Source organism: Heterostelium album (assembly GCF_000004825.1).
Source record: "Heterostelium album PN500 unplaced genomic scaffold PPL_scaffold9, whole genome shotgun sequence".
In the NCBI taxonomy this organism is placed as follows: domain Eukaryota; phylum Evosea; class Eumycetozoa; order Acytosteliales; family Acytosteliaceae; genus Heterostelium; species Heterostelium album.
In genome coordinates, this window is record NW_008805071.1 from 2184561 (window position 1) to 2206920 (window position 22360).

Consider the following 22360-nt stretch of genomic DNA (forward strand, 5'->3'; position numbering starts at 1 on the left):
TTGTACAATAATAAAGATCACAATATATAAATATATATATATTTATTGTTACAATTATTTTATTCTTGCTTTTTAAATTTGTATTGCATGATTTGAATGAGGTTACCACAGGTATCATCGAATGATGCAATCATTACGGGACCGGCATCCATTGGTTCAACTACAAACTCTACACCGAGTGACTTTAGACGTTGGAACTCCTTGTCGAGATCTTCAACCTCGAACTGAGTGAATGGAATACAGTCGGCTTTCAATGCACTCTGGAATGGTTTGGTGGCTGGATGAGCGTTTGGTTCCAACAATAACTGAACACCATTCGGTTGATCCGGTGAGACAACTGTAAGCCAACGATAATCACCAGCAGAGATATCAGCTTTCTTTTGGAATCCCAATTTATTAGTGTAGAAATCTAATGCTTTCTCTTGATTATCTACAAATACAGTTGCAATAAAGATTTTCATTCTTTAAAATTCGATGGTATATAATATTTGATATAATTTTGTTTATTTATTTGTTTGCTTTATTTTTTAAATACCTAATGGTCTTTTACCTTTATTTAAATACTTTTTTAAACAAACGACAAAGAGAAACATCAATCATTTCTTGGAAATTGGCCAACATTATGTTCTTTTTTAAAAGCATTAAAAGTTGAAAAAAATATCTATCATTTATTGACATTTCAATGGGATCTACTTAAACCCCGCATTTTCAAATGACACGTGACACTTTTGACACCAGGCTGGTATGTCGCGCGACCAAAAATAATTCGGATATTTTTAATTTTTTTTTGACAATTTTTATTAAATTTTTATTATTATTAACATCACCATTTGACAAAATTTATAATAGAATCATCTGATTTATAGAGTTCATTTATAAGTTTAAATATTTTACCATTTTTGAAATTTGAAATCTCGATGAATCCACCATCCAGTTTGTTACTGAGGACGAGTGCATGATTTTCAGAGGCGAGCTTGATGTCGAATGTGTAGCTGTGAGAGCAATGCAATATGAGGTGACCTACGTTCGTTGGTAGTGTACGAATGTTTCTATAGACAGAGGTTATATCGGTGTTAAAGTAGAATTCGTCGCTGTAGTCAAACTCCAGTACGACGTGCGAAGGCATGCCAGCGAGCGATTCCATCTGATTGAATTCCTGGCCAAAGACAATACGCTCCAGGTTTACGAAATTCTGTGTGTTGATAGGCTGATTGAATCTGTTGTTGAAACGCAGTGTGCGGAGCGATGTCGGAAGTTTTGGTATCGGTTGATTATAGAGGAATCCGAACGACAGATGTTTCAGGCCACTTGGAATCACCGCTTCGTTCAGCTTCTTGTTGAAACCGTTGCCAAACTTCAGTGTTTCGATGGTGGCTGGCAGTTTGCTGGTGATCTGAGTGTTGAAACGTGCACCGAATTCCAGTGACTTCAAGTTGGGTGGCAGTGGACCGAGCGAGCGATTATAGAACTTGCCAAACTTTAGCTTGGTCAACGATCGCAGATTACTGAGCTCCGGCTGGCTATTGTAATTCTCACCAAACTTCAAACTGACAAGCTCCACTGGTAAATCTCCGTCTCTAATGGGTTGATTGAAATTCGCACCGAAAACAATGGAGATCACCGACGACGGTATGGAATTTGGTTCTAGTTGACGATCGAATTCATCGCCAAACACCAATTTCGTTGTTCCAACGGGTATAACACCGACTTCAAACAATTCATTTGCTATATATCTATATATTTCTTTATCTATAAGAATTGAAGGGATTTTAAAATAGAATGAATATCAAAGTACAATACTTGATTGATCGATTCGATTGATTAGTTATAGTTTCTTACGTTTTGACACACGAGGAGTTATGTTTGGTAAATCATTTGCATTCCCTCTTTGTTCATATGACTTTTGCACTACATTTGTGTAATCTTTCATATTAAAGAATGGTCTCTTCTTTAAATGTTCGAAATCATGTATAGAAGGTGGTGTTATCAACACAAGATATCCATCTTTTTCATTATACAGCTTTTTACAGGTCAAAGAAAGACATATCTTATCACTATTATCTAAATGACTAATAATATGTTTCAATATAGTATGTGGTAAATGTGACATTATAGAAATAAATTAAAATGTGTTGATTAAAATAAAAAAAGCTTGCAAGTGTGCTTTTTATGGTGTGATCATTTAAAAAAAGATCTATAAATTGAGGGGATAAAATTGTTCAAATCAAAAATTTCTTGTAATTATTTTGCAAAAAAAAAAAAACGACACATAATTTAAATTTGCTACACATAAAAGTAAAGTCTTTAAATGAAATAATCAGCTTCTTTAAGAACCAGAAATCGATATCTGAATTCAAACATCTTTGATTAGTGTAAGTATTCATCTCATTTTAATTTTTAAAAATAAAATAATAAAAATCTACTAAACATTTTATATTTATTATAAAATGTGAATATTTATTAGTTGTTCTTTTTTGGTGTCTTTGTTAATTATTATTCTTTTGGTCAGAAAGATGAACATTTTGACTATTTACAATTATTAACAGTGTAAGTTTAAATAATAAATATCACCTTTTTAATATTTTTTTAAAAGGGGTTATAAGTTACATTTTATCATATAAAAAAAAGTGGTATGAATTTGAAGTGATAGCTATTGGTTATTTTTATCTTTAGGGTTCCCAATATACATAAACTAATATAATTACCTAATGAACTTTGATTTTGATTCATATAAAGATCTTTTTGAACATATCGTTCAATCGATATCGATATTATGGTGATGTTCTCATAGCTCATTTTTATTGAACAAATTCAGCTATAAAAAGAATTCAACAATAAATTTATAAATCATTCTTTCTATTTCGGAAATCAAATTAAACATTCCAACAAACTAAACAATTTAAAATGAAACAATTTGCAATTTTATTAATGCTTGCTCTCTTGGGTATGCTCCTAACATTTGCATCTGCAAACAATTGTGATCGATGCTATCAGTTAGCTGATGATGTCTTCAATCAGTGTAGATCCGGAGGTCATGATTACAGAACTGTATGTATAAGAAAATAGCTATCTAAATATAGAATTTTTAACCAATGTTGTGTTAATAAAATTTTTTGTTCCTATAGTGTATTGGTCTCTACAATAGTTACATATCAACATGTAACTGTTAAGTGAATAAATCTCAAATAAAATAAATTACTTTAGGAATTCTAGATTTATTCTAAATTTTAAAGTTTTTTTCAATATATCAAAATGCAATTGTTTTTTTGAATTATTTATTCTGGAAAATATTGATTTAAGATTCAAGACAGTAAAGAATACAAATTTGATTCTATTTAGACTCATGTTTTTAAATCTAAATGAAAATAGAAAAAGTTTTAAAAATAGTTATCTACCCTTAACAAACTATACCATCTTTCGATTGAGGATATTGCTTATAATTTGAGTTTATTGTTATCCAATAGTTTGATTTGGTTGGTTTCAATATTGAATCGATGTAACCCTATGTATTAGAACATATTGAGATTTCTATTGAAATTGGTATGATTGGGGGTTTTGTGGTTGATATGGTTGTTGGAATTGTAATCCTTTTTGTTTTTGATAAGTAAAATTTGATCACAATTGATGTTACATTGCTCGTTTTTGAGGATTTCTTTGAATCTAAGGTAGACGAGAACATTGTTGGCAATACATAGTAAGACAGTATACCTTTTCCCTGTATAAATCAAAAATATATATTTAGTATTTCGATCTGTTCCATTTGTAATAAAATAATACCAATCATATGATAAAGTACCAATTAGTATCATGACTAATCTATTTATTAATGATAAGTACTTTAAAAAAGTAACAGAATTAAAATTAAGTTTAAACAAAATTTTCAAAGAGTGAGTGATAAAGATAAACCCCTAAATTCTAAAAGAGATAGTTTAAAAAAAAAATAACAAAATTTTGGAGAATAATCTTTTTATAATAATCTTTTTTTAAGAAATAGTTGTTTAGATTTACATATATTTATTAGAATATCTATAGCAACATGAATCAACAAAAAGATTTAAAGGATCTTTTAGCAAAATTCTTTAATGACGATCTTCAATTTAGTTTTTTACAAAGTATCAGACATAGTGCCAGGGATAGACCAATGTCAGAAAGCCTTAAGAATATCGTCTCTGGTTTAAAAATTCACTTTAAAAACAAGGAATCATCCAACAACAATGATGAACATATCGATAATGGTGTGTTATTCGAAATGTTATATGTATGTATTGATTATTTTAAATAAATGCAGAACAAAATTATCTAATACATTAGATCAACAAAAGTTAATATATCTACATAATACAGCAAATATCTATTTCGGTAACGAGTTAATTGATCATTTTAAAAGATATATTGTCGATTACCTCAAACCTGCAAGACATGCTGAACCGAATCTCGATCTTATTAACTTTGATTCGGCACTCTTTGATGATACATGTCTAGATATACTTGAATCACTTTGCAAAGAAGACGATCTTAAAGAAGTATATTCAATCTATTTCCAATTATGTGTTACCAAAGGAGATGATTTAGGATATGAAAGGCTTGACCGATTGTACCAAGAGACCAATATCTCTAAAATCGAAAGATTTTGTCTACAAATCATCAACGATAAAGAGTCAATCTTTTTATCAGATGAAAATAGATTCTTCCTCATTACTATGGTTATCATGCACAACCCAAAGAGGATATCAGATTTACATCAACATCATCAATTGGTATTTGAGTATGTATCTTAAAATCACTAAGATAAATTACTAATTTATTATTTTTTAAATACTAATTTATTATTTTATTTTAGGAACGTATTTACATGTTCTTCTCTGTTATTCACAATCACCGCGAACAATCTGACATTATTTGAAAAGTATTTTGAAGTGAATGAAAAAAACACCACATTTATCAGTGATATGGTCAAGGATGGAAAGCTTCATTCTACCCATAAATATGGACAGTTTGACTTGTTTTTCCCCATGTACCACCGATTTTTGCAATCGGAAGCTGAGGAGATCTATGAGAAGTATCTCGATGATCTTGATATGGTTTCAAGATATTTCTTGCTTTCAATGCTCCCTGCCACTTATATGGAGAGACCAGAGACGATACAGTATATTAAAGATCATATCACTTTCAGTAACCTCAATTCTCTGGTATTTATTTCACTCTATGTTCAAAAACAAATAGATATTCCAAATGATATTCGTCACATATCAATATGGGATGACTACAGACAAAGCGATATCGACGACATTTTTAATATCAAGGAAGTTGTCATTCAATCAGTGATTTCATTGTATCAAATCAATCAAAATTCAATGTTGATTTTCATCCTATTTAATCTTTTGAATGATTACCGATCATCAGATTTCATGGTTCAAACAATCAGACCTTATAAACACCTTTTGGATAGATTACAAGACAAAGACAATGTTGATATCAATGTTGATAAGTTTCCACTTTGGGTTGAAGTTACTGAATATATCAATCAAGAACAACGATTAAAATTATTGAAATTCTTTTGGAGTAAAGGTTTTTCAATAGAACAAATGGAAACCGTTGATTGATTCACCATCAATAATCAAGAATATCCGACTGCTTTCGGAGATATGCAATGACCAACTTGTCAAATACCTCAGCCAATGCAACAAAGTAGAGTTTATCAGATGTTATATTTCTGTTCAATATAGAGACAACTATCTCCTTTTCGCCATAAATGGACTTCCATAAATCATATCACAGTTGATCGATCGAATGTATCAATTACAACCAGAAAATCTCGATAATTTGATTAAATCAATTAAATTCCAACCATATTCAAATATCATGAAACTTTATCCATCTGAAAACTCATTCCTCAAATACTTTGATAATCAACAAGATCTTATTAATAATAATAGAGATGACAAGATTAATCTCAATTTTTATGGATATACAGAGATTATCAAATATCTAATTCATAACTATCATGATATGGTCAGAATCGTGGATCTTTCAACAGTATCGAAACAATTCCATCAAATATGCTCATCAATCATCTCAAACAATATCATTCCAAATATAATGATAAAGAGTAGAATTGATTATATTGGATCACAATTCTGTTTATTCAAGAATGCACCTTTCCACCTCAGAAACACAGAGATTAATCACATACCAAAAGAACACAAAATCAACTGTTTCAACAATCTTCAATCTTTGACAATAATACTTATCACCAATCGGAGTTTAAATATCAATTACTTTGAATTTAAAGCTCCCAATCTCAAAAATATCAAAATCTTTTATCTCCACAAAGGTTTTCTCAAACTCAAGCACATCAAAAACATTGAAGACTTGACCACTCTAGATAATCGATTCTATGATTTCACTTGTGAATATTCTGATAACATAGATGACATAAACACTCAGTCTGGGCAAAGCGATAATATGGGATCCAATGACGAAATAGATTTGGAGAATCTTCTCAAACATTTGGACAATGATGATTTGGAATCAATCGAATACAATTCAACATATAGAGCCGACTTTTCAGAGGTATTACAGTGTTTAAATCAACTCAAGAAAAGAAAACCACATCTCTCGATCAAAGTATCACAACGACATCTAAATCTCAGTAAACCACTTCAAGATGAATTTCAATTGTTCGACACATTGATGGTCTCCTACAATCAATTGTTTTTTTCTTCGTCCAGCATTTGGAAACAGATACTGTTTTCAACTGTACACTATCCTGAACATATTAAATGTATCCGTATACTCTTTGACCATAAATATTTACATGCACCCAAGCAAGTATTTTTATACTGTGTGGACAAATTGTTTTCAGAATTTTCATATGGTAAATTTAAAAAGATCAACATTATTCAATTTGTATTTAAAAGTTTGAGTGGTGCACCCGAAGTATTAATACCAGTAATCAATGAAACAAATCTACACTCCATTGAAACACACCAATTTGTACCAATCGATTCAAATTATTTAACATTTAAAAGAATACCAACTGACCCAATAAATGATAGTAATGATGAAGAAGAGGAAGAAGAAGAAGATCATAAAGAAGGTGAAGATTATGAAGATCATGAAGAATAATAGTAAATAAAATTATAATTTAACTGATTTTTTTAAACATATCCTTTTTTTTTTTTAAACTATCAAAAATATTTATCTAATTTTCAAGATTTGATTTTGTTTATTGATCTTTTAAATTCGGTAAAATCATTGTTGGGTTCAAAGTTATTTAATTTAATCTTTCTTTTCTCGACTAACGCTTGATTAACTATTGGAATCTTTATAGGCGAGTCCCATTCCTTGATTTGTAGTGAGAGTGTAAATAGTTCTATTGTTTTAAATGGTTGATAATGATGCATTGTCTGAATAATTGAATTTAATTTAACAAAGAATTGATCATTGTTAAAAGATTCAATTGTTTCTCTACAATTTAGAAGTGTCAAATCGAGTCTTTTCAACTGAATTTCTTTTGGTTCAATAAACAGATAATTCATGATCGGCACCAGTCTCCAGTTGGATGTATCGAGCGACCAAAGCTCCAACGATAGGTGTGTGGTCTTTTCTGAGTAGTAAGAATCACCAAAATCTTCATTCACAAAGTCTTTGTTTACCAATTGCCTTAATTTGATATAACCTTCCGAAGGTTTTGAATAGATGACCACTGTTGGATTCTCAAACTGAGCATTTGTAAGTAGACATTCAACTGGCGTTAGTTTACTGTGGATCTTTACATAATCTACAATTCTTGTGGAATAGTCGGTTAGAGAATCCACATATTCCACATAGATTTCCTTCAGTTTGGTGTTGGATCTTATCAACTGTTGAATGTAGCTCTCGTTCAACTCGGAGATAAAACCATATTCATATTCGCCGCTATCTAGACCGCGTTTCTCTAGATCCTCGTAGAACTTGTAGTCTGCCTCTCTCATGACATTGAGCAACTGAAAGTGATTGCGATCCATGTCCCAAACCTTTGTAAATTTCTTGCCACGCACCGATGCGGTAGTGCATTCCACAAACGATAGCTTCTCCAGTTGCGAAGTATTGAGAATATTGATTAGTCTTTGCGAACCTATATACTCTTGATCTGGCATATCAATAATTCTGGTGTGGGTGAGTGATTTCAGATTCTTTTGGCACCGCATTTGCCATGCTTCGGGAATGTACATTATCTCATAGTCATTAAGGTGTAGTGGCGTCGATTTGAACAAACAATATTCCGATCCGATGAACGATATCATTGATTTGATCTCTAGAGATTCATGTGGTTGTTCGGTCAACATCTTTGATATGACATTAAAGAATAGACGTGACACCAAAGACAAAGATCTAACCTTCCAGAGTATCGAAACTCGATGATCTCTAAATAACAGATCTAATATCGATTTTATGATAATAACAGGTAGAGAAGGTACTACTTTTCTTTGTCGATTATTATCATCGTCGTCATCATTGTCATCATTAAAATATTGATACTTATAAAAGTTATATAATGTTGATTGTAATCCTATTGTATCCATTTGCTTCTCTACATTATTATTATTCTTATTATTATTTTTAATATAAAATATTTGAATTTAAAAACTCCATTAAATCAAATTGGGTGCTTGGGTTCTTTTTTTTGATATTATTTGTTAAAAACAAATTTTTTTTTTTTTTTTTTTTTTTGAAAATTTTATAAGAAAATTATTTTAGTTGAAATTTAAATGATAAATCTTAAATTTTGCTAAGTTCGTAACAAAAATAGATATTTTCCAAAAAAGTTTCGGGTTTCATCGAAAACATGATATAACCTGTGGTATGCAAAAAACAGAAAATAAAATCAAATTTTTGGGAAAAATACAAAAAAAAAAAAAAAAAAGTGAAATTTTTGTGTGACCTCATTTTAATGTTAGGGTTATATACTCATCACATTAAACAAACCTATTAAAGACAAACTATAAGGTTAAAATTATAATGCTTAAAATAAATTATCATATCTCTGTGAGGTGAGTGATTTGATAATGTCGACCATATTATTATTATTACTGGTCTAATAAGGTAAGGCCCTTGTCAACAAATCACTGACTAGTCACTCTCCACTCTCACAAATCACACTAATTATCTATTAATGAATGTTGTTCATGATATTAGTTTAATTCTTTGCTATTGTTATTATAATTATTATTATTATTAGTTCAAAAATCATTCATCAATATTAAAATATATTATTATTATTTCAAATTAAATTAAATTAAATTAAAAACTTAAAAATATATTTATTATTATGTATTTTTATTATAAATATATATTTATTTTATTAATAAATGTAATTATTTATAGAGTTATAATTGCACATCAATGTATTCACGATGAATTATCGTCGAGAATAGTAATTGAAAAATCAGAAGATTACTTTTTAAAAGGTGAAAGCCGAGCGACCAGTGTTCACCCACTTCGAATTCGGTTCAATACCACCTATTTGCAGTTGGACAAACAACAGAGTTGCTATCGTGCCGGTAGTTCTGTTTTGATCGGTCCAAAGGGATTCCAATCGATCGGTCTATGTGACACTTACAAACGAACACCGTGCACCTACATCTGCAAGCAAGAGGATGTCGTTAGCGCCGAGTTGATCGACTTTTTCAATAGCCAGATACTACCGAATATCACTGAGTTCTTTGAACGCTATCTAACGGTGAATGCACCCGACCACAAAGTTCTGCGGACAATCATCAATTGTGGCGAAGCTTACGATATCGATTTGTCGCGTGGATTCAAAGGTGACTTTATGTTCTATGTCTCGGCGCATCCCATTGTGACAAACACGGAATCGATTGCTTATTCTCTGACGTGTGCTAGCCATGCTCACAACGATGCTCCCTACGTCGGACTTATCAATCTTCAACCGGCTTACTTCCAGCGATTCCTCAATGAGACCGCAAGGAAATCCAATCTTTTGGTGGAGTGGATGCAAGCCTATAGGATCTTACTTCACGAGGTGACACATTCGATCGGTTTCAGTAAGAAACTCTTTCAATTCTATATAAATAGACTCACCGGGAAGAAGTATGTAAATGTAACAACGAAAAGCACCACCAATGGATTGTCACCGTCTGGCGAGAGCTTCCAATATACAAGTCAATCAATTACGACGCCATCTGTAAGAACAGTGGTTGCCAATCACTTTAATTGCGACGAACAAAACGGTGCGGAATTAGAGAACATCGATAATAACAGTAGTGGAATAGTAGGTTCACATTGGAAATCAACTAAATTTGGTGAAGAACTAATGTTAACAAATACAATGCCGATTTCACCATTTACAAATTTAACACTTGCTTTATTATATGGTATGGTATATTTGTTTTGGATAATTAATTAACTAGATATTAACAAATAATAAATATTTTTATATATAGATTCAGGATGGTATGGATTAATCAATTTAGATAAAATTGAATCAACCAATTGGGGAAAAGGAAAAGGATGTTATTTTGCAAATCAAACATGTTCCATGTCGACTTGGAACTACACTGGTTACTGGCCAGCAGAGAACAACAAAGTAGGATGTTCCGCCTCGAGGAGTGGAATGGGTATGGCATCATGGACCGAGCATTCTCGGAATCTACCAGTGTACCAACAGCATTGGAGTAACTCTACAATAGGAGGTAATGGTGGTGCCGAATTTGATTATTGTCCATTCAGCAAAACATCTATCTTTTGTTTCGATACATCGCAATCAAATTCCTCAAACAACTTTTTTGATGATAGAGGTGATAGACATCTTTGTTTCGATCAAATAATTAACAGTAATAATAGTTTAGATTATATTCAAATGGGATGTAGAGAATATCGTTGTGAAGTAGATGGAACACTACAAGTTAAAGTCAATCAGAAATGGTATAGTTGCCAACCAAACGATAGAGTGGTAGTCAATGAGAATATAACAATAGTTTGTCCAGATGAATTCGATCAAACCTGTGGAACCTCTTCATTCGACATAGATACGGATACTCTTTCAGAACCTTATTCTGGATATAACAGTGCCATTTCATCTTTTAACCCAAAACAAACTTTAACCAACAATGTCATTATAGTAACACTTGTATATTTATTATTATACATATTTTAAAATATAAATAAATAAACAAGTCAAGTAATTTAATTAAAAAAAAAACGAACTATGAAATTTCGATTTCTTTTTTTTTTTTTGTTCACACGAGTCATTAATTTATCAATGCAAAGTGATCATTTTTATTAATATTATTCATTAAAATCAATTTAAAAGAGTAGAATATTTATATATATAAAAACATATAAAATGGATAATACAACAACGAGAAGATTGAAACAGATTCAGTATGTAATGAATGATTAATTAGATAGTCAGTGTAGTAATAAAGAATGATTGTATTAATAATATGCAACAACAATCTTTTGTTTAATTAAATAAATAGAGGTCACTTTTCGTCTCCACAGTCTGTGAGGGTATTACCACCATTTAAGAGTGACAATAGAGTGAATCTTGTATCGATGTGGAAGCAGATGACAACATTAACCAAGACGGGTGCAATGTTTATACCACCACTAGCTACCTACTATATCTATAAACTACTAAAGAGTAAAACTGGATTAGTAGCACAACTCATTACACAACATAAAGATATCGATTCAATCATTAAAGAGATCTCTGGAAATAATACATTAGATAATATAGTTAAACTTGCTGGTAAAGTAAGTAAATTCTTGGATATCATCAAATCAATCTTCGAAGATATATTAATCGTTCAGCAATATTAACACTTTACAATCTAGATAATAGGATTAGCAGGAATATATCAAATTTCACAAAGAATGCAAACATATTTAGGTGTAAAATTAACATTTAGTAGATCATATCAAGTTATGTTGACGATTTCATCGATTATGGAGACTATTTTAACATTTGTAAAGTTACCTCAAAAGTTTGTATTATTTGATTCAAAACAATGTCGACATTTCTATTTGTTTTATTAACATTGTTTTTTATTTATTTAAAGATGGGGACCTGTTTTTCTCATTGTTAGTGTAATATATACAATGATTTATATTAGAATATTATATTTGACGTTGGTACATAATAAGAAGATTGAAAGTTTATTGGGATCGAATGATAGATGTGTTCGTGGCGACAATCTTAGAAATACACAAGGCATTGCTCTGAATATACCGGGATTGGGTGCATGGGGATCGGTCGTTGCACTTACACTCTGGGTGTGGCTGAAGGAGGCACGTCGTTTGGTACAGAGTACCGGTGGTATTCTCTCGATGACATCGTTCATCTTGTCGGCGGTTGCATCGATGCGTGTCGGTTTGCGCGCAGCAATGACATCGTTCCCCGGGTTGACACCATACGAAGGTAGTTCAGCGGTGGTAGTAGCCATCATACTCGGTGCACTCCCACTGATCCCATCGTGGTCACTCTCAGAGTGGTCGAGAACACTTCTCACAGGTTATTTATCAATCATAGTTTCGATGTCAATCAATTCATACTTTGCATGGAAGCGACCCAATGCAATGCTTTAAATAATTTAAGAATAATAGCAATATAATAACAATATAATCTAATATATTTAAATGTACATACAAATACAAATTAAAAAAAAAGAAAAAGAAAACAAGTTATATAATTGATATATATATATATATATATATTAGATTATATAATATCTAATGTTAATATATTTAAACATTTTGTTATATTTTGTATAGAATAATATTAAAAGATATATATATGTTTTTTTAATTTATCTATTTTGTCTACTTGATTTAAATCTTGATACTTTTTGTTCTGGTTGATTTACTACAGGTTCAACTGGTTTTATATCTTCTTCTTCTTCAAAACTATCGGTATTCTTTTCTATGATATCACCAGAGAATGCTTGATTTTCTATAAATATATAAATTATTAGTATTTATAATGCATCCAGTTAAATTTAATGATAGTTACTTGGTGGATTTGGTGTTGATATTTCTTTTACATTATTAGCATTGTTAAAACTAACTTGTTTGTTAACTTTCTTTATAAAATCAATAGGATTGTTTTCATCGTGTAAATCCATTTGTGAAGGTGTCTTTTTTAAAAAGATATTAATAATTAATATTGTTATTTAAATATATATGTATATTTACCTTTAATATAGACTTTGGTGATTGTGATTGTTTATATGAACTAGATGTTGATGTTGTAGATGTTGTTGTTGTAGGTGTTGATGTAATATTGAAATTCTTTCTTCTTTGTTCTAAATAGTTCTTTATCTCTAATGAATCTTTAACGTTGAATTCCTCTTCGTTATTATCATCATATTCAGCGTCATCATCTCCGTTGTCTTCATTATCTGCTGGTTCAACATCGTCATACTCTTCAATATATTGAATGTCAGCATCGTTATGCTCACCAGCGGTCATCTCTACTCTATTGCCATCTTCATCGTAATATTCATAGACCTCTTCGTAACCATCGTCATCAGCATTATCATAGTCTTGATCATCGCCATACTCTTCGGATGCCGACTTTCTCTGTCCTTTCTTTATCTTTGTATAGTTACTCTCGTCGTCATCCTCATCGAGATCGGAATACTCTTCCTCTGCTCCAATCTTGTTTCTCGGATCTTCTTGATCGTCGTCTTCTTCGTAGTCTGAGCCAAGCTGTTCTTCCTCTGCTTCCAACTCCAACAATCTACTAAACATCTCATCCAACTCTTTATCACCCATGGTATTTTTCTTTTGCTTTGGTACTATCTTTTCATTATCTTTGATTCTCTGTTCCTCCAATGATTTCTTTATCTTTTCCTTCTTTCTCTCTTCATCTGAATCATATTCCTCCTTAATTTCAATGATATCTTCTTCTTCTTTTGTCTATTTTTGTTTTGTTTTAATAAATTAACAAATGATATTAATATACATAATATTATAAATTATTGAGATAATATTATTTAAAATATACTTACTTGTAAATATTTTGATAGATTAGTTGTAATTTCAAATCTTTGTTGTAAAGATTGAATCTGTTGATTTATATTTTTAATTGAAAAGTCAATGTCATTGTCTCTTCTTTGTATGATGTCGATTGTCTGTTTACATGATCTCTCAGCAAAGTAATTATCACCCAACAATATCATAATCTCGTTTGTATTGGTAACAGTACCTTCAAAGAATGCATATCTTCCCAACGGTACATGAACTTTCTGTGACAAAGTATCAGGCATAACCTTTAACTTTTCAATCAATTTTTGATATTCATTCTTTGTTACATTCAATTGTTTTAAATGAATATTTAATTCTTCTATTTTCTAAATAAATAAATGATTTTATTAGAAACAATTTTAAAGTTTATATCTATAACTAAAAAACATTAACAAACTATCTATAAAACATACATTTTTATATTTATCTCTAATTAATTGTTGTTGTTGTTGTTGTAATATTTGTTGTTGTTGCTGTTGTTGTATTGTAGTCATTCTTTAATTAATTGTAGTATATTATATTATCTTAGTAATATATGTTCAAACAAACAATGAAAACGAAACGAAAATGAAGATCTTTGTTTTTTTTTAAAAAATAAATTTAAAATAAATAAAAATTGCAAAAAGTACAATATTGTACAATATGCGTTTTGTGTTGTGTTCATTTGACTAGTTATTATAATTATATTCTTGTTTTATTTTATTTTTCTATTGAGAGGTATTGTTTGATGTTGGTGCTTCAATTCTACGGAATACACCATACCATTTCTTACCATCGATACGATTTACTTTTCTACCTTCTTCGGTGGCGTTCAAGATGAGTGGAATGCATGGGTCGTCGGTTGGCTCCAATTTGACTTCCTCAAACAATGGGTGACCCTTGAAGTGTTCGTGCATCCAGAGGTACAACTCTTCGACGTCACTGATAAAGTATGCGAGACCACCAACCTTTATAACGTAGGCATACTCTGCCAGGAGTGCTGGACTGATAATACGACGCTTGTGATTGGCCTTCTTAAAGTGTGGATCGGGGAACAGGAAGAAGATCTTCTCCAACTGACCCTTGTAGAAGAGATTCGGTAGATATTTCATAGCGTTCGTTTTCAACACTGAAATGTTCTGATATTGATTCTTCTCTTCGTTGTCTTTTCTGAGCTTTTCGATACGATCCTCGACGTACTGTACCACTTTATCACGAATCTCCAATCCCAATGCCAGTCTATCTGGGAATGTACTGGCAAGACCAACCAACAAACCACCGTATCCACATCCTACATCTGCAATGGTGACACGTTTCTCTGGTTGCTCAGAGAGTGTTTTATTATAATGTTTAGACCAATCGTAACATGATGGTGATACTGGACTATAATATAATAGTAATAGTAAAATTAGTCAAACTTTGAATTATTCTATAATGTTTTGTTAGTTTTATAACTTACTAATCGAAATTGCTGTCTGATTGTGGATTGGCATGTGCTTTAATTCTGTGATATGGTTTAATTGGTTTCTTTTTCTTCTCTGTAGTATTTGCTGAATTTGCTCTTTTATTGTTGTTATTGCTGTTAGTGTTAGAAACACTATTTGTTGTGGTTGTAGTTGTAGATGATTCACTCATTTCTTTTAATAAAATATTTATGTATAACTTATCAATTAAACTTCTCAATCAAAAAAAACTAAATCTTTAGTTCGTTTTTTTTTTTTTTCAAAAATTTCATTTTTTTTTATTTAATTATTTATGAAAATTTACTTGCTGCTTCACTACGATCAGTAGCTCTTGTACAGAACCCAACTTAGTTGGCCTCGCTGCAAGAAGTCTTTTAGTAAGAAACTCAGGCTATTGCTTGACCTCATCTTATTAAGAGTAATGTGCTATCGATCAGAAATGCAACATGTTAAACCTAGCAAAGTGATTGGGATCTACTTAACCAGATATTTAGTTTAGAATATGAATTAATAGACGACAATTCTGATCAATCTAAATTAGATAAACTAGTATCTAAAAAATCAACAGAATCCATTTACATATTATTCAAATAAGTTTAATATCAACCCACGTTGATCAACAGCCTTGCTTTGAAACGCATACAGCAAATAAGAGACACAGGCAAACACCAACAAATAGCAACCCAGCAACAACAAATTACAATATACAATCACCTTCTCAATCATCTACACCATCAACACTATCCTCTTCATCATCATTACACTCATCGAATAACTATATAGTTAGAGCCCACCCAGTAACGATTATCGTCAACAATAGTAGAACCAATCTTGGCACAAGATGACCCACTTCTCAAAAATAATACCACTAGTGGTACAATATATAACATCGCTTTATCCGATATTAGCAGAAGCCAGGAAGTTATCATCAGTTCAGCTCAATTATCAACACAACAAAACAACAACCAAATCAATATCAATATCAATTCAATATCTTTTGTGAATAATAATATAGATAAGATCAATGACCTTCAGACCAGCCCAACCAGTCAGAGACTAACGTCAATGACCTTAAAACCAAGCTCAACCAGTCAGAGATTGAGATTAATCGATTATTATGGATATGGTGCAACATTATACAGATAAGAGAGAACAATCTGACCGGGCCCTAGAGGAATATAAGATGAAATGTAGATTATTAGAATGTGAAATTGCCAATCACCAAAAGACTCTCGATGTATACCGTACCGATTATGACCAATTAAAAGAAATGATCGAAACAGAAGAGCTCTATCATCGAAAACACCAAGCAAATAAGCAGATGTTCGATAACCTCACCGATAAACAATCATTTGATGGTTTTATAAGAGATAAGCTACTGGTTGACAGGACTTCGAAATCTAGTGACCCAATTGTTCAAGCGATAAACAATTTGTTTAATTTTGGAAATCAAACGAATTAAAGTCTACATGGCTCATTCCTCTAGGTGTAGAAGGAGAAGAAACAGTGAAACAAATAGCCTATCAAATCTTTCCGAGAAAACTCCTCTGTACCACCTTGCATAGTGGAAAGCAGTAAGTGGAAATCCGGCATAGAGCCTCTGATGTTTGCTTTACAATATTAGAGTTTGGTTCAAATATTCGTGGAACCAATACAATGGATCATTTTACCATAAATACTTCAACTACTACTGTGACCAGGTCCCCGAACATTGTTATTGCAATAAGCTAAGGAAGTGTGTCAGAGAAAGACATTCCAGACTTTTACTCGACCATCCTCTGAGTAATACAGAAGAGATTAGAATACGAATTTCTATTTCCAAATCCGACGAGCTGATCCAACTTATAGAGAAAACTCTTTATGAAATCCCGGTTTTGTGGAGAGTTTTTTGTACCAGTTTACAAAGAGCAATTGGAGTACATCAATACGAAGAGTCAATCCACATCAACATCCCTAAATCCACATCCAACAGTGATGCCACCCCAAAGAAAAGAGGCAGACCTCCAAAGAACTCTACACCAACCTCTCTAAATGATGGCAATTCAAAGAGCCAATCCAAAAAAAAAAAACCAGAACACAAAATAGTAAAGCCAGAGACACCCCACATCAACTGATGATACCGCTCCAATCCCTAAATCCACATCCAACAGTGATGCCTCCCCAAAGAAAAGAGGCAGACCTCCAAAGAGTAAACCCACACCTGTCAGTGAGGGATAAAGGATAAAGATGAAAATAAATTTTTAATTAAATTAATTGTTTTTTTTTCACTCTTGCGATGCAAAAATGAAAAAAATGTTAGGGTGTTACTCTGCAGGTCGCCTGTGAAAATTCCTCAGTAACTACGAAAAAATCGTAGTGATATGTTGTGTCGCTATGTGCTCAAAGAATGTAATTAGACAAGTAGGATTACAAAAATATAAGAAAACACCTGTCGAAGTTGATGGACCTTTAATTCGAAAGTAAGTAGAGCAGTCCTTTTTACGATGTACAGTGTCTAAAGTATATTGTGGCCAGGGGGGGGGGTACGATACAGGTAGAGTTTGATTATCAGATATCAAATATAATTCAATAATAAATATAAAAATATATTTTGAAATAAAACTCTTATCTTTATCAAATTATTTATTAAAATGATTATTTCTATTTTTGGATTAAAAAATAAAAATTGTTTAAAAAAACAATGAGAAAATCAACCATGTCATACATATATTGTTGAAATGATGGTATGTGTCGTATTTGAAACTCCAGGTGGTGTATGAATTGTGAAAGGATGGGTTATATGAGGAAGTGTGATTGATAATTGGTAGTGAGATTATTGCTTGGCGAGGATCCAAATAATTTAGATTGTTAGTTATCTTGCTTTACATTAGTGGGTATGTAACTTGTGATATTGATTTAATCTTTCCCACAAAATATCATTGTTTTTAACATGGCCAAAAAAAAGCAAAAAAATGAAAAATTTAATTAAATTTTGTTTAGGAATGTAAATGATATTTTAGAGGGGAAAATCGAAACTTGTTCTTTATTATCTCGAAGGATGACTTCAGGCAGATAATAATTGCAATTAAATCTCAAAACGGCGTTAATTGAGTTGGATTTTTTTTTAGTGAAAAAATTTAAAAAACATCAATAAACAAATTTGTAAATCAATTTAGGTCGAACAAAACATTAAATTGTAGAAGAGAACCCGATTTAAATAATATATTAGTTTTAGTGATTTTTATTAAATTTTGATTAAGAATTTTTTGGTTTTTTGTTTATAAAATATTGTTGGCAACTTGTGAGTCCCTTGTGCGCGTGGTTACATTTCCCAGGAGTTCTATGATGATAATCTGCCTATATTCAGGGTAAGATTTAGTTGAATTGTGTTGATTTTTATATAAAGAATATAAGAATTTAAAAGAGCAGCTTCCAAGAGGTAAAAAAATATTGAAATATACCATCTTCGTGAAAGACTCTTTGATCATTTGATCATTATTATCGACATTTCCCATATTCTTTCGGTAATCTCGTTGCGATTCCAACATGATTTGAGCATTTTCTTGGGTATTTGTGGTGTCTTGAATCCTATAGAGACCTAACTCAGCAGATTTCAATTTACCCATGTAGGTTACATTAGCAACATTTCATTTAGCCACACTGATAAATCCTCGAGTGCTGATTTGAGGAGTTTGATTGATAAATTGATTAAGAGAGACTCTCCGCCACCAACAAAACGGTTGTTTCTTAAGATATCCATCGATGGTTCGTTGGTTGCATTTGTAGTGTTTGTTGGTTTAGTAGCAATATCTGCTGAGAAAGATATTCGATCTCCATATCTTGACTCTCCAAATAACTAATAAATGGATTGATTAAATTAAAAAAACTATTGTTATAGTAATTATTGTAATTATTGTTATTATAATTAATATTGTTATTGCTATTGTTATTGTTATTGTTATTGTTACCAAATCTGCAAATCGATAATAAATAACTATTATTTTTGACTAAAATGTGGTAAAAATCTCGACAAATTGTAAAAAAAATGATATCATTCCCTCATCGATCGTAATGACTTGTCTTCTGTCCTAAACTTTGATTCTATTGCTACTAGAAAAGGCTCTATCTTGAATAATTCAGATGAGGTATCCTTATTATACTTGATATTGTCATTAAAGTGTATATGGTGGTGAATGAATAAGAACTGTTTGCAAGACATGACACTATGAATTCTTTCAATAAAAGTTAGACCCTCCGAGAAATACTCTTCAATACTAGGTATCTTGATATAACCCATCAGCATGATTAGACCCAAATATAGCTCCAAAACTCTAATTGTAAGACCCTCCTCTTTAAAGTACACTTTCTCTTGATTTTCTTTATCCTTTTGAATTATGTATAGCTTAGTTTGATTGAGGATCGTCATAGTATCGATACAAATATTTGTTGGTGCCAGGTACATGATTGCTTATTCAAATGGCTATAGTATTTTAAACGAAAACCTACATTTTACTTCGGACGCGAATTGCTATTGCTATCACTATTGTTATTGTTATTGTTATTGTATTGCTATTCCTATTGGACTGGAATGCACTTAGAATGTTCTTTAAATTAGTGCTATGTGGCTTACTAAATTTAATGTTAAATACAACAATTCTTACTTTTCTTAAAATTATTTTATTTATACTAGTGGCAGTTGAAGTTTCACGAGACAAAACCTACAATCCATTTGAGCTATTGAATGTTGATTGTGCCTTGCTCCACTGCGTGATCACTTTCTGCATTCGCAGAAACCGACAGTTTGATTTCATCTTCCGTAGGTGGTTTGCCACCCCAAAAAATTTTATCACCAGTGTCATTTAATCCATTTTATAGATATAGTAAAGATCCAATAGAGCTTAATGTAGATATACTCAAGAAGCAATTAATGGATTTCCACAATTATCAGTATGTAACTGAAGAAGAGAGACTAGGCAAATATTCTAATCCTGCAATTTTCTGGTCGCAAAATAATAATCCTGCTTTTGTGCCTTCTGAATCTGTATTCTCTAAAGCTAATTATATTTTCTGAATGAAGACAATCAATGCTAAGTAGTACAATAAGAGATTGTGTCTTATTGTTTTGCAACAAATCTTTATTTACATATGCCAACAACAATTATAACAACAAAAAAATTATTAACATATGATATTGCCAAAACTAGTCATTGTGCTTCAAATATATTTTTTTTTAATATGAACTAACTGAAAAAGTAACCAAAACTAACAAACGTGTAGTTTGGCTGAGAATTTGTTGGTACGAAAAATATCAGTGAGTATTTTAACTTATTTTTCAAAAAACCAGTAAAATGAAGAAAAAACTGCTGTGTAAATGAATATTAGTATTTATTAAATCTTGCAGAATTGGTGAGTAACGATTGATCTCGATGAATTGTATCGAGGGACCACAACCAACTTTTACATACTTGGTTGGTCATTAATAATGGTGCCCTTTGCATGACCAATCTTATTTTAAGCACTGTCTTGGGGAGGACTCTTGGTCTTAACTGGCTCATACTCAAGCTCTTTGAGTTGTGTCTCGAGAGCAAGGATGCGAGATTTCATCTCTTGAAAGTCTTTTTTTTGAACAGAAATGACATCTGGCTTGGCCTTGGGCTCTGGCTCTGGTTGTGGCTCTGGTTGTGGATTTGGTTCGGGCCAAATTGTGTCAGACCCAAGATTTAGCTTTGCATATTTAGCAAAACGTTTGGTTGTTTTTTCCCAAACTGTATATCTCCTTGATATGCTATGATGGATGATATGACCTAGGAGGCGCCAGTGGGGGTTGTTTTGAGTAGGAATGGAATTTTGGAGAACTTGAAAATCCATCTCTTCGAGTTGATCGGGAAGGTTATGAAAATCTATCTTTTTCTTCGACAGGTCACAATAACAGAAATGAGTTAGTAAGCGATCACTGAACTCTTTTACTTCTTCCTTGAGACACAAGTCAACTCCAAAGAGACTCAATATTAATGTTATGTTTGAGAGGATCACTATTAAAACATGCTCTAGAGAGATAGATGGTTAATGGAAATGAGCTTTTAACCACTTATCGTATGAACTTACCAGATTCATGAATAACACCGTGTGCCACTAGAACTCTAGTGGTTCTAACAACCCAGCTCCAAGGGCATTGAGGATATTCTGAAATGGTATTAGTGAGCTCGTCACTAGTTTGGATAAAAAGAGGTAAAAATGAATGGTACCTATAAACTAATGAACGTAATTTGTATAAGTCCACCATGGTGATTGTTGCAATGTATCTTCAAGGTTGTATTTCAGTGGTCTGATGATTTTTAATTATATATATTTTAAAATAATCATAAATGAGAAGACAACTAAAACTATTTTGAAAAAAACAAATTAAAAAATTAAAAATATTTGTGTGTAACATTTTTTTCTGTATCCTCAATTTCGAAATATTTTGATCGGAGTTTTGTTTGGATATTTATTTACAACATTTGGTTAAAAAAATTGAAAACTCCACCATTTTCGCAACTGTACATCACAAATATCTATGAATTTAAAAGAAACAAAATGATTGAATCAATTTTTTTTTTTTGAATACGCAAAACATTGGCAACTCCACAGAGAGCCCCTAAACGTCACATTCTTTTGAGAATCAAAAAGTTGAATGGGTCAAAAAATTCAACATGAGTTATTTATTTAAAATCAATATATTTGATTTACTACACTTGAATTTATTTGTAAATTAATAGTAAGATAACATTGCAAAGCAAATATATGGATGGGTTGTATCATTATGTTTATCTAATATTAAAATTACTATTTTGTTTATCTATGACTAACACTTATTAAATAAACAAAAAATAATAAATAAATTTTTTCATCAAAAAAAAAAACTT

At 31.4% G+C, this 22360-nt stretch overlaps 14 protein-coding genes across 14 annotated transcripts; 8 read left to right on the plus strand and 6 right to left on the minus strand.

Moving 5' to 3' along the window:
* Positions 1 to 59: 59 nt before the first annotated feature.
* On the minus strand, positions 60 to 461 carry PPL_09371 (VOC family protein; the record flags this gene model as incomplete). The annotated part of the gene is made up of 1 exon (XM_020580166.1): positions 60 to 461. The coding sequence occupies one exon, from the start codon at positions 459 to 461 to the stop codon at positions 60 to 62; it is 402 nt and encodes a 133-aa protein (XP_020429999.1).
* A 66-nt stretch (positions 462 to 527) lies between these two features.
* On the minus strand, positions 528 to 2796 carry PPL_09372 (FNIP repeat-containing protein; the record flags this gene model as incomplete). Its single annotated transcript, XM_020580167.1, has 5 exons — positions 528 to 550; positions 895 to 973; positions 1553 to 1725; positions 1840 to 2061; positions 2706 to 2796. The coding sequence occupies 5 exons, from the start codon at positions 2794 to 2796 to the stop codon at positions 528 to 530; spliced, it is 588 nt and encodes a 195-aa protein (XP_020430000.1).
* Positions 2797 to 2904: 108 nt separating this feature from the next.
* Positions 2905 to 5603, plus strand: PPL_09373 (uncharacterized protein; the record flags this gene model as incomplete). The annotated part of the gene is made up of 6 exons (XM_020580168.1): positions 2905 to 3048; positions 3126 to 3159; positions 3743 to 3762; positions 4022 to 4235; positions 4312 to 4765; positions 4841 to 5603. 6 exons carry the CDS (start codon positions 2905 to 2907, stop codon positions 5601 to 5603), a joined length of 1629 nt encoding a protein of 542 aa, XP_020430001.1.
* Positions 5604 to 5862: 259 nt separating this feature from the next.
* On the plus strand, positions 5863 to 7128 carry PPL_09374 (uncharacterized protein; the record flags this gene model as incomplete). Its single annotated transcript, XM_020580169.1, has 1 exon — positions 5863 to 7128. The coding sequence occupies one exon, from the start codon at positions 5863 to 5865 to the stop codon at positions 7126 to 7128; it is 1266 nt and encodes a 421-aa protein (XP_020430002.1).
* Positions 7129 to 7211: 83 nt separating this feature from the next.
* Positions 7212 to 8567, minus strand: PPL_09375 (uncharacterized protein; the record flags this gene model as incomplete). The annotated part of the gene is made up of 1 exon (XM_020580170.1): positions 7212 to 8567. The coding sequence occupies one exon, from the start codon at positions 8565 to 8567 to the stop codon at positions 7212 to 7214; it is 1356 nt and encodes a 451-aa protein (XP_020430003.1).
* A 436-nt stretch (positions 8568 to 9003) lies between these two features.
* Positions 9004 to 11161, plus strand: PPL_09376 (uncharacterized protein; the record flags this gene model as incomplete). The annotated part of the gene is made up of 4 exons (XM_020580171.1): positions 9004 to 9035; positions 9370 to 9418; positions 9530 to 10379; positions 10449 to 11161. 4 exons carry the CDS (start codon positions 9004 to 9006, stop codon positions 11159 to 11161), a joined length of 1644 nt encoding a protein of 547 aa, XP_020430004.1.
* Positions 11162 to 11350: 189 nt separating this feature from the next.
* On the plus strand, positions 11351 to 12594 carry PPL_09377 (uncharacterized protein; the record flags this gene model as incomplete). The annotated part of the gene is made up of 4 exons (XM_020580172.1): positions 11351 to 11388; positions 11487 to 11763; positions 11845 to 11993; positions 12069 to 12594. 4 exons carry the CDS (start codon positions 11351 to 11353, stop codon positions 12592 to 12594), a joined length of 990 nt encoding a protein of 329 aa, XP_020430005.1.
* Positions 12595 to 12815: 221 nt separating this feature from the next.
* rmp (RNA polymerase II subunit 5-mediating protein) lies at positions 12816 to 14528 on the minus strand (the record flags this gene model as incomplete). The annotated part of the gene is made up of 5 exons (XM_020580173.1): positions 12816 to 12958; positions 13019 to 13142; positions 13201 to 13926; positions 14019 to 14360; positions 14448 to 14528. The coding sequence occupies 5 exons, from the start codon at positions 14526 to 14528 to the stop codon at positions 12816 to 12818; spliced, it is 1416 nt and encodes a 471-aa protein (XP_020430006.1).
* Positions 14529 to 14741: 213 nt separating this feature from the next.
* On the minus strand, positions 14742 to 15648 carry mettl1 (tRNA (guanine-N(7)-)-methyltransferase; the record flags this gene model as incomplete). Its single annotated transcript, XM_020580174.1, has 2 exons — positions 14742 to 15396; positions 15473 to 15648. The coding sequence occupies 2 exons, from the start codon at positions 15646 to 15648 to the stop codon at positions 14742 to 14744; spliced, it is 831 nt and encodes a 276-aa protein (XP_020430007.1).
* Positions 15649 to 15768: 120 nt separating this feature from the next.
* On the plus strand, positions 15769 to 16321 carry PPL_09380 (uncharacterized protein; the record flags this gene model as incomplete). The annotated part of the gene is made up of 2 exons (XM_020580175.1): positions 15769 to 15800; positions 16072 to 16321. 2 exons carry the CDS (start codon positions 15769 to 15771, stop codon positions 16319 to 16321), a joined length of 282 nt encoding a protein of 93 aa, XP_020430008.1.
* A 272-nt stretch (positions 16322 to 16593) lies between these two features.
* Positions 16594 to 17507, plus strand: PPL_09381 (uncharacterized protein; the record flags this gene model as incomplete). The annotated part of the gene is made up of 3 exons (XM_020580176.1): positions 16594 to 16834; positions 17101 to 17189; positions 17325 to 17507. The coding sequence occupies 3 exons, from the start codon at positions 16594 to 16596 to the stop codon at positions 17505 to 17507; spliced, it is 513 nt and encodes a 170-aa protein (XP_020430009.1).
* A 261-nt stretch (positions 17508 to 17768) lies between these two features.
* PPL_09382 (uncharacterized protein) lies at positions 17769 to 19315 on the plus strand (the record flags this gene model as incomplete). The annotated part of the gene is made up of 3 exons (XM_020580177.1): positions 17769 to 17776; positions 17813 to 17935; positions 19111 to 19315. 3 exons carry the CDS (start codon positions 17769 to 17771, stop codon positions 19313 to 19315), a joined length of 336 nt encoding a protein of 111 aa, XP_020430010.1.
* Positions 19316 to 19915: 600 nt separating this feature from the next.
* Positions 19916 to 20526, plus strand: PPL_09383 (uncharacterized protein; the record flags this gene model as incomplete). The annotated part of the gene is made up of 3 exons (XM_020580178.1): positions 19916 to 19940; positions 20146 to 20275; positions 20337 to 20526. The coding sequence occupies 3 exons, from the start codon at positions 19916 to 19918 to the stop codon at positions 20524 to 20526; spliced, it is 345 nt and encodes a 114-aa protein (XP_020430011.1).
* A 440-nt stretch (positions 20527 to 20966) lies between these two features.
* On the minus strand, positions 20967 to 22256 carry PPL_09384 (uncharacterized protein; the record flags this gene model as incomplete). The annotated part of the gene is made up of 4 exons (XM_020580179.1): positions 20967 to 21502; positions 21561 to 21664; positions 21951 to 22009; positions 22185 to 22256. 4 exons carry the CDS (start codon positions 22254 to 22256, stop codon positions 20967 to 20969), a joined length of 771 nt encoding a protein of 256 aa, XP_020430012.1.
* Between the last annotated feature and the right edge of the window lie 104 nt (positions 22257 to 22360).